The sequence below is a fragment of the Microtus ochrogaster genome, linkage group LG1 (assembly GCF_000317375.1).
Source record: "Microtus ochrogaster isolate Prairie Vole_2 linkage group LG1, MicOch1.0, whole genome shotgun sequence".
NCBI lineage: Eukaryota > Metazoa > Chordata > Mammalia > Rodentia > Cricetidae > Microtus > Microtus ochrogaster.
Genome location: NC_022027.1, coordinates 16,279,210 through 16,295,977, shown reverse-complemented (window position 1 = coordinate 16,295,977; position 16,768 = coordinate 16,279,210). Strand labels below are relative to the sequence as shown.

Here is a 16,768-nt window from a genome sequence, read left to right as displayed (position 1 = left end):
CAGCCTTTGTGAAAAACACCTTCACATGCCTAGCTACCTTTTTGGTCCTGTCTACACAGTTTTTATTACCGCTTCTCTATTGTTGTCTTTACTTCGCACAGATTCCTATCATTTACAAGTCTTTACTCTTTCAATATATTTAATGTTTACTTATCTATTTAGGGTATATGTGTATATACAGATGTACATGAAGCAGAAGCATTATATATTATATTGGATTATCCTCAAATTAAAATGCCACAGTTAATAATTATTTTTATTACAGATTCTGAAATACACACTGATGTTATAAAAAAAAAGCTATAATAAAAAGGGAGAATAGTTCCAAAGAAAGACTTTATGAACTTTATTCTTTTAATTCTACATTACTATAAATCATAGTTCCTTTTTTTGGAACAGTGAAAAGGATACTTATTAACAATCATCCAAGTAAATAATTTGCTAGTGAGTATTCAGACGTTAAATATGCTGAATGATAGCAGAAAATGTGCTCAATTACTGTACCATAGTAGCATATAATGTTATTCTAAAGATGGTATAATTTGGGACAGTTCTAAAAGTCAGGGTTATAAGGTTTCAGATGGAAATAGAATTTTTGTTGGGAACTGGACTTGAAGCAATTCTCCTTAAATCCTGGCAAATAACTAATTTATATATTGTTTGGAAACATGAAAGCCTGACTTTAAAGGAGATAGGCTAATTGATCTTGCAGAGAAAAGGTTAAGTCCGTATGTATACAACTTCCCTGGGATCACATGATACTTCTGACTATGTTGTCAGATCTGCAGTCATAATCAATGGAGAAAAAAAAAATGAAGTCAAAACAGTTGAAAACATTATGGTTTGCCCACAAAAGCAGGGTTTGAAGTTATGGCAAGTTTACTTTTGAGATTCTACCATAAAAAGTAAGCCAAGGACCTTGCATAGCAAGTATAGAAAAGATGCCTTGAGGGCTCTCCAAGAATCACCAACATCCCAGGATTTAAGGTTTTAATTTTTATTCGAACAGAATTCTACCTCATACAATTCACAAAATTTCCTTCCTAGAACTGTTTTCCTCTGTCTGTCTATGCACTCAGTAAGCCTTGTACGCATAGTTTAAGCAACATATGTATACATAGCTCCAGCAAATGTAAGCCTGAGCTATTTCTCATGTTGCTCTTATTTGGAAGGCAGGACTTGTGGAGTCATAAAGCTCCCCACGAAGTTCAAAGGTAGTTCTGGTTATTCATCAGTATGTGATGTGGTTAGAGTCGGGGAAAGTGGCATCTGAAAGAGAGATGCATGATGTAATCAGAGTTGGGAAAACGGAATCCAAAAGAAAGATACATGATTTGGGCCGCATCAGGGAAAGCAGCATCAGAAAGAGGAATTCGTGATGTGGTCAGAGTCTGGGAAAGCATCATTGAAAAGAGAGATGCAACGAACTATAGAAATGATCCCTGAAAGGAAGTCAGGACCACGAGGGGTGCACCCACCCACTGAGACAGTGGGGCTGATCTATTGGGAGCTCGCCAAGGCCAGCAGGTCTGTGACTGAAAAAGCATGGGATAAAACCGGACTCTCTGAACATGGCGAACAATGAGGGCTGATGAGAAGCCAAGGACAATGGCACAAGGTTTTGAACCTACTTTATGTTCTGGCTTTGTGGGAACCTAGCCAGTTTGGATGTTCACCTTCCTAGATATGGATGGAGGGGGGAGGACCTTGGACTTTCCACAGGGCAGGGAACCCTGACTGCTCTTTGGACTGGAGAGGGAGGGGGAGAGGAGTGGGGGGAGGGGGAGGAGGGTGGGAGGAGGGGGAGGGAAATGGGAGGCTGGGAGGAGGCTGAAACTTTTTTTCTCCTTTTCTCAATAAAAAAAAAAAAAGAGAGAGATGCATTCATATGTGAGAACAAGTCTGTTTCAGTCATATAATGGTTAGTTCTGTTGTCAGCTTGACACAGCTAGGAAATGGGAATGCTATCTGTAAGTGATGCCGTGATCCCTGGAAACTTAGGCCTGTGCTGTCTAAAATAAGAAACGTTGCTGGACTCCTAGGAGCCGGGAGGAAGCCAGGGGGCAGCTTTCTGCTCCTGCCTTGATTCTGTTTTACCTGCCTTCAGCTAGATGGAATGCATCTAGTAATTTCCCCCCACCCCAAAACTAAATAAACAAAAAGCCTTTCTTTACAAGTTGCTTTTGGTCGAGGTATTTTATTACAGCAACAAGGAAGAGAGTAATACAAGACAGTATACAGGAAATTGGAGGTGTCGGTAATGTGGAACACCTAGAGAAACTGCTGATGTCAGCTGTGGCTGTCAAGGCCACAGAGGCTGAGCTTTCCAAGTCCTCTGAAGTTCATATCATCCTACCACATGTCCCAAAAGCCTGACCTGGAGCTATTAGATTACTATTTTCTCATACGGTTTTGATTTTGCTTTGCTTCCTGATATTGAGTATCTGTGCTTCCAGCATAGACCAAGAGAGATAGCCACAATTTTCCCAAAAACTTTTATTTTCTTATCACTGATTATATTGAGGTTCAAGGATTATATGTTGATTTAGGGCCCAATGTTTCCCTCCCTCAGGGATGCATCTCACCTCTTTTATAAAATAAGGTGCTTATTATCTATTTCTCATCACTCTACTACAAATATGCAGGACTGGTTTTATATACCTTACATAATTTAATAAATTATAGTCACCTTTCATGAGAAAAAGGCATAAATGAAATAATTTAAGAGAAAATGATACATAAACACATTTACTGCAGATATGATATGGCTTCAGAAATATTCTGAATTAGAGCACCCTTAGCTGTTAATGGGACTTTGCTAATTAGGAGAATCTCCCTTTTTTTACTTTTGTTTCCAGAGGAAATGAGAGGCTGTGGATTTATTCTTGTTTAAGAAAATTAAAGCTTGATCAAAAAAGACCCCCTGAAAAATCTCTAATGGGATTGGATAGCCCAGATGATGCAATGTTTCATAGCACCTCTGTTGCAGTTTTTTCTGAGTTCTTCATCTAGACCATCTTCAAGGCTGCTGATTGATATGATCCAGCCTCACAGAATAATCCAGTCAGGACTTGACCATAATCCTAAATTTTCTTTGGTACCCATAATATTACCTTCATCCCCAATAAGCAGGAAGTAGCCAAGAAAACTATGCCCACATCCCCAAAAGTGGATTATGGATTTTTGTCTTTGTTTAGTGTGTTGGTTACAATTTGTTATGGACATTGGTCAGGAAAAAAACACTAAACAAAGGAGATTAGATTTAGGGTGTTTAAAAAAAAAAGAAAAGAAACTACTGTGGCATAATGCTTTTGTACACTGTAAAGATTTGTCACTCATATTTCTTTAATAAAATATTGATTAGCCAGTAGCCAGGCAGGAAGTACAGATGGGGCAACCAGACTGGGAGAATTCTTAAATACTATTGATTTAAGCTAGAGGAGGGAAGAGGAAAAATAGAGATGCATTCACCAGACAGACACAAAGGCAGCATGATGAGAATGCCTCACTGAGACAAGGTACCAAGTCACATGACTAAACATAGAAAGAAAGTATGGGTTAATTTAATTGTAAGAGCTAGTTAATAATAAGTCTGAGCTAATAGGCCAAACCTTTTATAATTAATATAAGCCTCTGTGTGTTTCTTCAGGATTGAATGGCTGCAGGACCTGGTGGGACAGAACTTCCATCTATATACCTTGAAGGCCAGAATTACAGATTTACCAAGTTTTCCTACATAATTGCTGAAGACTTAGAAGTGAGGCTGTATCTTTGGTATATTACAGCTGGGCAGTGGTGATGCACACCTTGAATCCCAGAAGAGGCAGACATAGGCAGATCTCTGATTTCAAGGCCAGCCTGGTCTACAGAGTGAGTTCCAGGATAGCCCAGGGCTACACAAAGACCCTTTCTTTGTGTCTCAAAAACAAACAAGCAACAAAAAGATCTTACTTTGTGAAATTTGCTTTCTAATTTGGTATTTAGTTCGTAACTTATGCTACGTCTTACCCAGTTATAAACAAGCCTGCATATTTATTACAATTAAATCAAGTCAATCAGATAAATAAATTTGGCCTTAATAGAATCATCTCAATTATCCTAGATAGATGTTCGCAATTGTTGAGGGAAATAAATAAATACTAGTGATTTAAGATCTGGAAGAAGTACCAGCTGGGTAAATTCTTTGCCTGTAATGTAGAGAAGCTAACAATACAGAAGTCATACCCTTCTTTCTAAGAAGTATGATGAAAGTAACCAATTCCAATACTAATTTCAAATTAGCTTCTGGTAATTTGGCTCCCATCTTCTGTCCTGAGTCTTTTTTATATTTATATCATAGATTGGAATTAAGCCTGACTATATCCTTCTGTTTACATATTGTGTTGCCCTTTATGAAGAGTCAAAATAAAAATTGGAGCTGTCATCTCAACTGAAGCACTGAGGTGATTCATCCGACTTGTGCTTGATTACAATAGAGTGAAGATTATTTTTCCACCTATGACAATATCATTATAATCATATGACTTTCATTTATAGTCAAGTGCGAATGTTTCTCTGATGACTTGGAGCCTTGAAACCCGGGGAGAACAAAATGCTGTCTGTGAAGCACATATAAATTCCTAGCAGAGAGAAATTTAAATCACCAGTTATGTTGTTTTTATGTAGTAAAAAGTAGTGGGAATCAGCAATAAGCTATCTGCAGTGTTCTTAGCAATTTAAGGAAAGAAGTCAACAAGTAGTAAGTTAAACATTGTTTCATACACTCTGGTAATTGACATAGCATGGGGCACAGGGCAAAGGAGACCAGTATTGAGGACTCAGGAAATGCTGAATGTCTTGCCACAGGAGCCAAACAGTTTGCTTCATTCACCAACTCCTTGCCAATAGTGTCTGAAACTCTGAAAAGATTTCATGACAACATTCTCATTATTACTCTTTAGCAAACTGATTACTGACATGAACCCATTCCATACAACTAAAGAATTTACATTTTATTTTCTTTGATTGTTCTCCCAGATTATTTTGCTTGATGATGTTATCAGTTGTATCATAGAAGAGGTACAGATTTTTACAGCCATGTTTTCGATGGTTTAATTTCTAGATACTTAACAAAATCTACTACTACTAACTGCAAAACAATAATAAAGTCTATAATAATTCCAGATTGAGGCTGCAAACATGGTTGCATTGAAGGATTCAGTTTGGAAATAATCCAGTTTGCACACTCTTGAAACTAAATTGTTCTCTGGAAGCTCAAATTTAGGGTCTTGGTTGCCAATTGATGGACATTGGGGAAGTGATAGGACCATGGAGGCTCTACTTAATTAATGGGTTAATCCATTGATGAATTATGAATCCATTAGTATTACTGATGTTATTAAATTTTTAGAGGCTGAGTATATTTGTAGGAAATAAGTCACTAGTTGCATGCCCTGGAAAATTAAGACTTTGCCTCCAGGCCCATATCTCCATATCTCTTTTTGATTCCTTAAATTTATGAAGTAAAACATCTTGACTCTTCTACAATTTTTCCATCACCATGTTTCAATCCAAATATGGGCTGTAGCCTCTAAAACTATGTCAATGGTAACAATGAAGCTAATGGAGGTAGCATAGTGTCCACATGCATTTTCTATACCCGATGAAACCAAGTCATAGTTTAATAATAATAGTTATCAAACTTCATGATCATACATTGTTTTATCCAAAATGTAGGTTTTGTATTTAAATCAATAATTTAGGGCTTATTAGCAGACTTCGTGTTGCATTATTTTCTTTGTGCTAGTTTAATATGGCAATCTCTGAATTTATTTATCATATCATCTTTTTTTGTGGTATAAAGCCAGTACCCAATATCAAAAGAGCTTGATAAGCCAAAATTTTTCATTTTTTTTTTTTGTGTGTATGTGTTCTTTGTTTGCTATATAATTTCTTTTAGGCACATTGTGATATGAAATAATCCAATGCTTTGCAATTTAAACATTTCTCACTTTCTCTTTTTTTTAATTGATTGATTTTATTGAGCTATACATTTTCCTCTGCTCTCCTTCCTTCCTTCCCCCTCCCCTTCAATCCTCTCCCAAGGTCTCCATGCTCCTAATTTGTTCACGAGATCTTGTCTTTTTCTACTTCCCATGTAGATTAGATCCTTGTGTGTCTCTCTTAGAGTTCTCATTGTTGTCTAGCTTCTCTGGGATTGTGATTTGTAGGCTGGTGTTTTCTTTGCTTTATGTTTAAAAACCACTTATGAGTGAGTGCATATGATATTTGCCTTTCTGGGTCTGGGTGACCTCACTCAATATGATGTTTTCTAGCTCCATCTATAAACATTTCTCCTAATTATTCGAGTTAATTTAAACAACTGATGCAAACAATGACATATTTTTAAATGTTTTCTTTAAACACCAATTAATATATAACACATTGATTACATACAATTTTGAACAAAAACATCTCACCTGGCTCATGCTGCTACACTCATCGTAATATTCTTATTGTGTGGCTTTTGTGCTGTATTTATGAATAGCTACTTTGTGCTCTACCAAGTGAATGATCCTTAGTACTTTTGTAGAACTGTTCTTAAAGCTTTTAATTCTCTGAAAGAAAGAAAGCTCTCACCTAAAGTTACTGGACACATACTTTTATTTACTGGGGGAAGAGGGTAATTGTCTGGTGACTGGAGGCCTTCATGCATGTCTCACGGAGTCTACCTTCCATGATCTACGCATGGGTTTTTAATGCAACTTGGAAAAAGAAAAGGTAAGACTGCAGCCTGGGTAGCCAAAGCATTTAAAATGAAAGGTTGATAACATTACAAGGCTTTGAGGTCACTGAGGATGGTCCCGTTATATAAAAGCATCATCTCCTGTCTCCCTGGCAATTTAAGTTTTTAAAAAAGATGTTCCTATAGTGTACTTCCGCTGTCCTGGAGGCTCTGTAAAAGAATTTATACATGCAGGTGTAAAAGCTCTAAATAAATAAGCTAGTTAATGACTTCTTTGCTTATTTCTAATATTTTCACCCCCACTTCTTTTATATAAATGTACTATAAAATGCTTTAAATATGTGGTCAAATTTTTATAGCAACCCATAAAGCTACAATAAAATGTTTCATGTGATTCTGCAGTGAGAATCCTTAGAAATACTGATATGATCCTATCTAGTTATTTCTCATTTTACAAAGTCTAGAGGATTGTAATGCACTTTCAAATAAATTGCAAAAATAAAATATTTTACTTTTATCTCTGTTTAAATTTTTGTATACAGTTGTTTCTTTAGTGGACTATTTTTAAAATTAGACACATTAATTAACACTTTTATTTTTCAAATCCCATTCTAATCTTCATGAGTATATATCTAGCATTACACTGTGGACCTTGTTCATCTTTTTTATGACCTTTCTCTTAATTAATCATTTGAGTCATAACTTTTAATAGAAAAATAGCAGTGAATATCACATGTGAAGTATATTTGCTTAACATCTTTGGAAAGTATTCATGGCAAATTTTTACATTTATAGACTATTAACAGTTTATCTTTTCTCAGGAGGTTCAACAAAAAGACAAAATTATTTCTGTATGAGTCATGTGTATAAATATCAACCCAGGAATAAAATTTAGATTTAACAAATAAATACAACAGGATAAAACAGAGGTAAAGAAGAGCATATATTTCCAGCTTTGCACATTTTCACATTCCTATCCTTTCCTTATTCCCTACAGATTATAGAATTTATATTATCTTGGTTAATCACCTTCATGCAGTTTTAAAACAAACATTGGAGCATGGAATAATGATAAGAGAAAATAAACGAATGTAGAGTTTAGTCTCTATCCAAGCTCCTTTCTGTAGCTCAACGAGTTGATGTTCTATATTTCCATGAAAATAAGATGATTGTGTGCAAATCTTCTAGAACTGGATTAGATGCTTAAATCACTCCAGTCTCCTCAGAAAACTAGGTTTGTTTCCCAAAGGAGAAACACACACACACACACACACACACACACACACACACACACACACACACACACACACTGCAAACCACTTCTCAAGGATAGAGAAGATTTCAGAACGAGAATACAAGAAGTGGAGGCAGTTCTTACTTAATAGATGTCTTCTTTGCGCAATCAGTTTACTCAAAAAGAAAGAAAGGAAGAAAGAAAGAAAGAAAGAAAGAAAGAAAGAAAGAAAGAAAGAAAGAAAGAAAGCAAAGTGACTAGTCAGTGTAGGCTGCTAAAACTATATTTACAGAAGAATTTTGATGGTGAGAATATCTAGTTTTGATAACTCCGGTCCTTAAAGCTCTACCAAAAATACATCTCCAATACACAAGGTCATGAGTAGTCAGGAGAAAATAAATGTGTGTGTGTGTGTGTGTGTGTGTGTGTGTGTGTGTGTGTGTATATATATATATATATATAAGTCACAATTTGAGACAATGATGTATTACTGCCCATCTGCATTATTGAGTGTACCGCTCCCCAAATTCCTGTTTTGTCTGATAAGAACTATATTCATGTATATGCCACTCAGAGTGTAAAATTATTTTGATCAGTACATGAGTCTTCAAATGGATAAACATCAATACTAGTAGAAATATGTGTTCAAATTTTTATTATCACTTTAAAAGAATGTAATGACCATAAAATCCACCTCCCTGTATGACCCTAATAATCTCTACAGATTATAATGAGAATGTGCAAGTGTTATGAAAACATTTAGATTATTCCCAAGAAACTCTTTGCAACTGTAACATGCAGTCTAAAGACAAGGAACAGTGATGACATCTCTGTGCTAAGCTTCAAAATGGCAGTGATGAATTTACCCTCAGCCTGAGAATCAAGATCATGCAGCTTTTATTTTCTTTAGATATTTTTAATTATGTAGCTGTGTTTGTGTGTCTGTTATGTGTGTGGAGACGCCTATGAAGGCCAGAAGAGGATATGAGATTCTCTTCAGTTAGAACGGATGCTGAGGACCTAACTGAGGTCCCCTGTAAAGGCTGTGAGGAGTTTTAACTCATAAGTTACCTATTCAGGCTCACCAGACAGCTTATGTTTACCTATTGTGTGTTTATATATTTTCTAAAGTACTTTGATATATTTATATATCTGAGAACTTATAATTTTGCTCTGTAAAACACTTTCATCATAAGACTTCAAGGCAAAGTAGTACCTACAGTTTCAAATACTAAAATAGGTATTTAAATGTACACGCCATTTTTGTTTCTTATAAGGTGTACTGATACTTAGTTGTACTGTTAGAGAGACAGAAAATCAAATGGATGGACATATCATTGCTTCCTTCTTTACGTCCTGAAGCAGATTTCCTCATCATACTTGATCTCATTTCCTTCATTAGAAAACAAAGATTGCCAATAAAAGTCAATTTACCAGGATATCATTGACTTGAAAAGTATATATCATCCCATTTAAGAAAAAACTAAATAAAAGGAACGAGAAAACTGAGCTTTTCAAACTGTGGAGAGAGAAACAGGCTTATTCAAGCTGAGGGTCTTTATAATTCAGCTCTTCTTGCTGTGGCAAGATAGTATAAACACCCCTTGCGATATATCACTATACAGAGAAAATACTCTTTTAAGTCTCAGGACTAGAAGGAAGGCATGACCTGGGGATTAGAGAATTCAGTTGTTTTAACATATACCAAGATCATGAGCAAATAGTATGCTATGTTTAGGGATATGACCGTCCAACAAATGCAAATAGAAACATTAAGATACAAAGGATAATGCATTATTTAAAGATATATAAAAGAGATATATGTATATATAAATAAAAAAGGGGCTAAAGTATATATTCTATTTTAGTGTCAAATGATTTTTTCCCTATACCTCACATGATATATATTTTAAGTTGCAATGATTTTCTAGTTGTCATTAACTCAGATGAAATACAAGAATTCTGCAGGCTTGGAATGTGTATCTATAGAAGAACACAAGGTATTAGGTCCTAAATTTGATTCCCCAAATCACAAAACATCAATAATAAATGATGTTCACAATCCTCTATTGAGGTACATTCTTATTTGGAGTTAAATTGATCATAAGGGTGAAATTTTTTGTATGTACCAATGGAAGGAAGGTCTTGTTAAAAATATTTTGTGTGGGCTGGCAAGATGGCTCAGAGATTAAGAGCACTGGCTGCTATTCCCGAGGTCCTGAGTTCAATTCCCAGTAACAACATGGTAGCTTATAAACATTTGTAATGAGAGCTGGTGCCCTCTTCTGGCCTCCAGGTATACATGCAGACAGAACACTGAATAGAAAATAAATAAATAAAACTTAAAAAGATACTTTGTCATATATTTTTTTTTCTCCTTAGGACTGATGATGGTGGTGGAGCATGCCTTTAATCCAAGCACTTGGGAGGCAGAGGCTGGTGAATCTCTTTGAGTGCAAGACCATCTTGGTCTACAGAGTGAGTTCCAGAATAGACAGGACTGGTTCACACAGAAACCTTATCTCAAAAAAAAAATAAAAAAGTTCTTATGTATAATATTTTAAGGATAGTTGTTGTCACTGGCCCAGAAATATCTTGATGACTGAAGAATAATATAAGTTCCATTCTACTATTAAGAAAAGTAATATGCTAATTACACATGTTTTGGGAGCAAGAAGGTCCTTGTACCCAGAGACCTCTAGGAAAAACCAGGAATGATAAGCACATAGCAATGTCCTCTCAAAGGAATGGACTTAACACCTGTTCTTCTGTCCAGAAAGCTGGGAATTGGAAGTTATTAATAGATTAGTGATGTATGTTATTCGATGGACCAGTCCATAACAAGCTTTTACAATCAGAACCAGAGGTGACTAGTAATATAATGACCTTTACAGCCAGAGGCTCCCAAGGCTCTCACAATCAGGAGCAAAGTTAACTAACAGCTCAAATGACCCTTATGTTAACTGTGTAGTCAGGAAGCTCCCTCAAATTCCTACAACCAGGACTAGAGGTGGCTAATAGCCAAAATGAATGACCTGTATGACATCTGTGTGACGAAGACCAGGCCAGATTTTTCCTTATACCCTTAAACTAAGACAGTTAGGCCATATTCTTGGAAGAAATGACATATGCCCTGAGTTAAGTTTCAGTGTAGTTATGCTTTCTTGTGTTCCTGGGATTGTATTCTACCTGGATTTTTTTTTTTTTTATGTCCCAAGTTTCTCCAGTTTTTTCTCCCAAATTGTACTGTATTTAAATGTGTTGAGAATTAATCACCTGGTATCAGACTTTCTAGAAGGTTTGATCCAGGTTGACAAAGTCAATCTGAACCAAGTTTTATTCTTCCCTCTTAATGGTGTATTTCCGTGTCTGACACCTGCCAAGAGCCCCTGACACAGGGTTCAGTTATCATCCCATCATCTGAGTTGCTTTACCTAGAGCTAGCAGAAAGCAATCCATATTAAGACAAAATGACTCAGCTAGTCATTCACGTTTTTCCAGTCAAAACGGAATTAACTGTCAACAGAGAAGCACACTTACAAACGTGAAACCATTTGATCATGTTATATTTTAATTTGTAAAGACAAAAATGACAAGCAATTTATTTACATAAAACTGTACAAAAGCAAATTAAATTATGTAAAGGATTTCATAAATAGTTGGACGAGTGTTTAATACATTTCGCCATGTTTAGCAAAGTCGCGTGCATAGTGACATAATCAATGATGATTAATTGTTCTCGGCTTCACTATCAACATCCAAGTAGCAGAACAATAGTCAGTGATGAACATTACGAACAGATCGTACCACACGGAATGCAAGTGCTTTAAAACGTAAGACAGTAGTCTGAAAGTAAACCCTAGGTAGCTGAACGGATGAGGCTGCATCCAGATGTCACACACACCACGCCTGGTCACCACCCACAAGTTCTCTCATATTCCTGATGAACTTTTCTCCTCCTATTTGTTATATTAAGGATGCAGCTATTTATTTATGACCAACATAACCTATCATTTGAAATGTCATAGGTCTTAAGATTTCTCCCAGCTGTTTTAAGATGGCTGTTTAATTCCTGGCAATTTCTCTCTGGCCTGTGTGTTTCCTTTTGTATTTTCCTCTTACCCGGCCTCCCCAGAGTAGCCTTTCAGGCACACATCCTGTGTTCCACCTTAGTTCTTCCTCCCATAAAAATAATGCCTCCTTTGTTTTTAAAACTCAGGCAACAGGCCAGTCAAAAAATCAGACAACAATAGTATCTGGAGATTCAGACAGAGCAGTCGACTTTAAACAGATGCTGCAGACATTTAAATACACATACGTTTTTACAGTTACTCAATTTGTAAGTGTGTCCTAATGTATAATCATGCAGAAGTACACTTGAGAGTCTGTGTACAGAAAACAAAGAGAGTTTATATACTGTACAACCCAAAATTAAAGAACACCTAAAAAAAATGAAAAAATAAGATTTCTAAATCAATATTCTACCTTGCAAAATGGACTCATTTCACCCCTGATAACACTTCCCTATGTGATTGTATAACCAATGATTTCATTTTCCAGTGAGATTTAAGCAGCCCCATATTAATGCCTGAATCCTATCTCATGAATGAACAGTATTTAAGACTGGTCTATTATCCGAGTTTGTCAGAAGGCAAATTTTTAATATATTATTTATTCTCAGAAAATAAACATGGATAAATATACAGGATCAAAAAAGTTGGGAATAGCCCCTTTCCCCTCATTATCCAAACCCAACAACCATTTGTTTGTTTGTTTGTTTGTTTTTTACCATAACAAGAGGTATAAAAGGCACAGTTGCTTATTTTGCATTCACTCATTTATTTATTTTTTTTTATTTTTATTTTTTTTAAAAGCACTCTATATATGGAGTGGCACCAGATTTAACCTATTCAAAATAAAAGTCATACAAACACAAAATATATTTCTGTGTCATGCCAGCTCATTATATAATAAACATGTTATGATAACTAATTCTACTAGAATTACTTCAAATACTTACAGTACACTGAATTTTATTCTTTCACATCCATTTTAGTTCTAAAGAGAGGTTCACACATTAAATGACAATGACATGGCTGCCTGGCATGTGGTGCAAACATCATTGTGGAATGTGGATTGAATAAATCTGTAGGTCCAGTGTGACCTGTATTAGCTTAATAGACAACCAAAGGATTTAAAGAGTGAAATGAGCTATCTAGTGGTTTCAAGTGTCCCATGAAGGAAAGAAATATGCATATAAAAAAGTGTTGAACATCAGTGTTATGCAACTATTTCCTTTGTAACGTGCAAGAAAAATATGTATACATTTTCATAAGTATCTTTAGAAGTATTTTGTCTTAATAGGTACTTACAGATTATACAAGGCAGAACTGCTTGAATGCAGTTTTCTAACAAAGTTCTAAAATTTCATCTTTCCATAGAGTAAATCATAACCAAACATAAGCATGTTCAATTATTGATATTTTAGTCCAATGTTTTTATCTCAATTACATCTTGTTTCATTCTACCTATTATACATAAACTAACATCAAAAGGAAAATTCCACTTAAGAAAGAGCATAAGGAAATGATCCCAAAAGACCCACCAGAGAAATATCCCTCAAAGATAAGTGTTTTGATGACCTACTGTGAATTATTAACCTATAGCCTAGGTTTCTTCACCTTATAGTCTAAGAATTTCTGCAAAGCATGAAACTACCCAAAGCTACAGTGTCTCTACAGTTTTGTAGAAAGTCCTCAAGGCTATGCCTTTACCAAGGTACCAACATTCAGTGATGAGAACATTTGTTCTCTTTACCTGTCATCCCCTATTCTTCCCATGGATTGTCACTTTCTTCTGAATGTCCCAGCTCAAATTTCAGTTTTTAAAAATCATCTTGCATAGAGCAAAGATCTCAAAATCTGCATATTCTGTATCCCTTGACAATTCTATATACTTGACAAATTTGAGGTGCATATATTATGATAAATATTACTGTCCAGGACATATTCTTTCATGTTCAGAGATTGTTGAAGGTGCATATCAAATAATATTCTAATCAAAGTCAATTAAGGGGTTATATTATTTAAATGTTGTCTCAAAATGTTTCTGTATTGCACAGAATTAGAAAATAATGCACTTCTGTTCTGACCAAGTGAAAAAAAATGCAATTATTTAGAAATGATAATAGGATCATTAAGAAAAGCTGGGATCCTAAAATGACAATAGGAGACCTCCTAAAAGAAAATTCCAGTGTGTCTTTCCATATCTCACTATGCATCAATATGACTTTAAAAAGTAGAACCTTCCCTGACAGTATCATATGAGGCTAGACTTGGGTTTTGATCAGTTGCCTATCATACTAAACATGTGTTTCATTAGTTCTTTAATTTTCTGAGCATTCAGCTAAAATGCATTTTCAAATGAGACTGTTTTCTGGAAAAAGAGTTAATATAAAACAAGTTAATATCTGAGTGTATCTGTGTCTACATGGAGACTGTTGCTTCTGTTGTCTAGTGGATTTCTATGTCAAGACCAAATCAACCTCATTACTTCCCTGATCTGCCATGTGATCTTTGGCCTCATAATGACATAATAGTTCAAGTTCATTCATTAGTGATTCTATTCCAAAACATATTTTACAAGTCATAATTCATGTAATTGATGTGTCGAGACTGGGTGAATATAATCTGTGAATGTATGGAAAAGAAGTTGATGCCCTTGACCTGAAAATAATAACAGCATATGGCATCTTGGGACTGCATTCTCCCACTGAGTTTGACTTTGCTCTTAATGTTTGTTTAATAATTAAAGCTGTAGTCTTCCTAAACAACTTTTTCAAAAGGTCCCCTGTATAAAGACTGCACCATTAAAGGGATTATTATAAATTCCAAAGGGCTGACGTTAACAATAATAAATTGGTAATCTCATGTCTGAAGTATATTTTCACCGGTCCTGCATTTATTAGTCAGTCAGATGACACTCAAATAAATCAAAGTGACCAAAATCATGCTTCAGATTGGGGATAATGAGGGTGTGCTGTGTTCTGCTAATCAGACTTGTTACCATGAAAAGAACTTGCAATAATCTTTTCTTGTTGTTGTTGTTATTTGGGTTTGAGGAGGTAGGGGTAGGAAAAAGGGAGTAGATGTTGGGGATCAGTGAAGGGTGTAGACATGCAAGTGACAAGAATGGATTCTACTTTGTACATTGTCATCAGGCAAACTATATCAGTAAAGGCCTGATTTGGAGGCGAAAGTGGCAGGAACGCTTTGTCTCTTTGGTAGCCCCCCCTTTGTGATTTAAATGGTTTTACTTTGTCATGTTTTTGCCCTTAACTCTCCTCCTACATGAAAAGAACTTTGCTGTCGCTCCTCGACAGCCTACAGGTAAACTTCTCTTCTAGTGAGAGTGTTGACAGGAGATGGCTTATATTCCCCTGTTTTTGTTAAAGGGATATCCTCAGGGTTGGCTTCCTCACTTTTGCTGAAACTAGCTGCACTGAAGGTCTCGTAGGATGAGGTCAACTTTTTGTTCAGGAGGTTTCTGTTGCGGTCACCCATGATGGCAGCTTCGCCGTTGGCCAGCTTTTCCTGGCTTCCTCGTTCATCAACAGGCATGAAAGTGGAGAGTTTGGGCTGGCTCTTCTTTCTCTCAGGGGAAGTGCGCACTGGCATCCAGCAGGAGTCTGAGTGGCCATACTCATCACATTCACGGGTGCACTTGCCAGTCAGAGCTACATCTGGAAGAGGCCTTGAATCTGAAAGACAAGAAGAAAATCATCAGTGTTAGACATGCATCAACAGGGTTTCCTGCGGCATATGAGCCTGCTACTCATTACTCCAGAGAACAGTACTTATTTCATGTATAGTAAAGATAAGGTTTTGCAAAAAAATAAGTACTATGGAAGAGAGAAATGGAGAAATTGGAGAAATGATAATTTGTGTATGTAAAATAAGCAGTTATATATTCATTTGGTGTATTGCAAAGGCATGCAGATATTCTCAAGTGCTAAGTGAATATATATATATATATATCAATGGATTTTAGTTTTCCACATAAACAAGAAAAATTATTAAATCCTAAAACATAATTTTCTGTATCTATAAATTCTCCCATAAATAGTCTGCTGTTGTCAATTGGATTCACTTATGCATTATTCATAGAATACGCAAATAGGCAGAACCTTATACTTAAAATATATTCTAAGACACAAAGGTGACTGAGAAGTAAAACCTAACTGACAGTATATTAAATGATACTAAGTTCAAAAACAAAGTACAAGCAGGTTACAGTTGTGAGCACATTAGCAATAGCACCCCAAATCCAATCCCACCACCCTCCATCCCCTACCACCATGACAGATGACCTAATGTGTGTGGGAAGACAGTGCCTGTGTGTTACTTGGAAATACATCTACAAACGAACTTGCTGAATGGAAATTTGGAATATAATGTATTGAATAAGTGTGGTTACATTCAGGAATGATTGATGGAAGGGCATATGTTTCTAATTAATGTTGTTTATCAAAGGAATGGGAAATGTGTTCCATTTCCCAACACCTAAGTCATTTCTACAGAGTTCTTAGAGATTGCAATTAAATATTGCAGTTATAGTATGCATGGATAAAATCATGCTGTATGAGTATACACTTTCTTAGAATTAAAAATCTCCTTACTGACTTTTGCTACTTTTTAGAGAGATAAAAAGACAAAATCTTGCTCTACCACAGCAGATTCTGAAACAGTAACTTGTAGATTTTAATTTAATGCATTTCATAGTTTAATTATGATATCATCCCAATGAATATC

The 16,768-nt window shown here is 35.7% G+C and overlaps 1 protein-coding gene across 6 annotated transcripts in view; it reads right to left on the bottom strand.

Annotated features, from left to right (window-relative positions):
* Positions 1-11,509: 11,509 nt before the first annotated feature.
* Positions 11,510-16,768, bottom strand: part of Pcdh7 (protocadherin 7) — a 409,507-nt gene continuing 404,248 nt past the window's right edge. For 3 of the 6 annotated variants that reach the window (XM_005359240.3, XM_005359241.3, XM_013350782.2), the window contains exon 3: positions 11,510-15,717. In XM_005359240.3, the coding sequence (XP_005359297.1) occupies positions 15,341-15,717 (377 nt within the window). In that variant the 3' untranslated portion in view covers positions 11,510-15,340. The remainder of the gene's footprint in view (positions 15,718-16,768) is intronic. The other 3 variants (XM_026785254.1, XM_026785255.1, XM_026785256.1) reach the window with 2 other exon arrangements.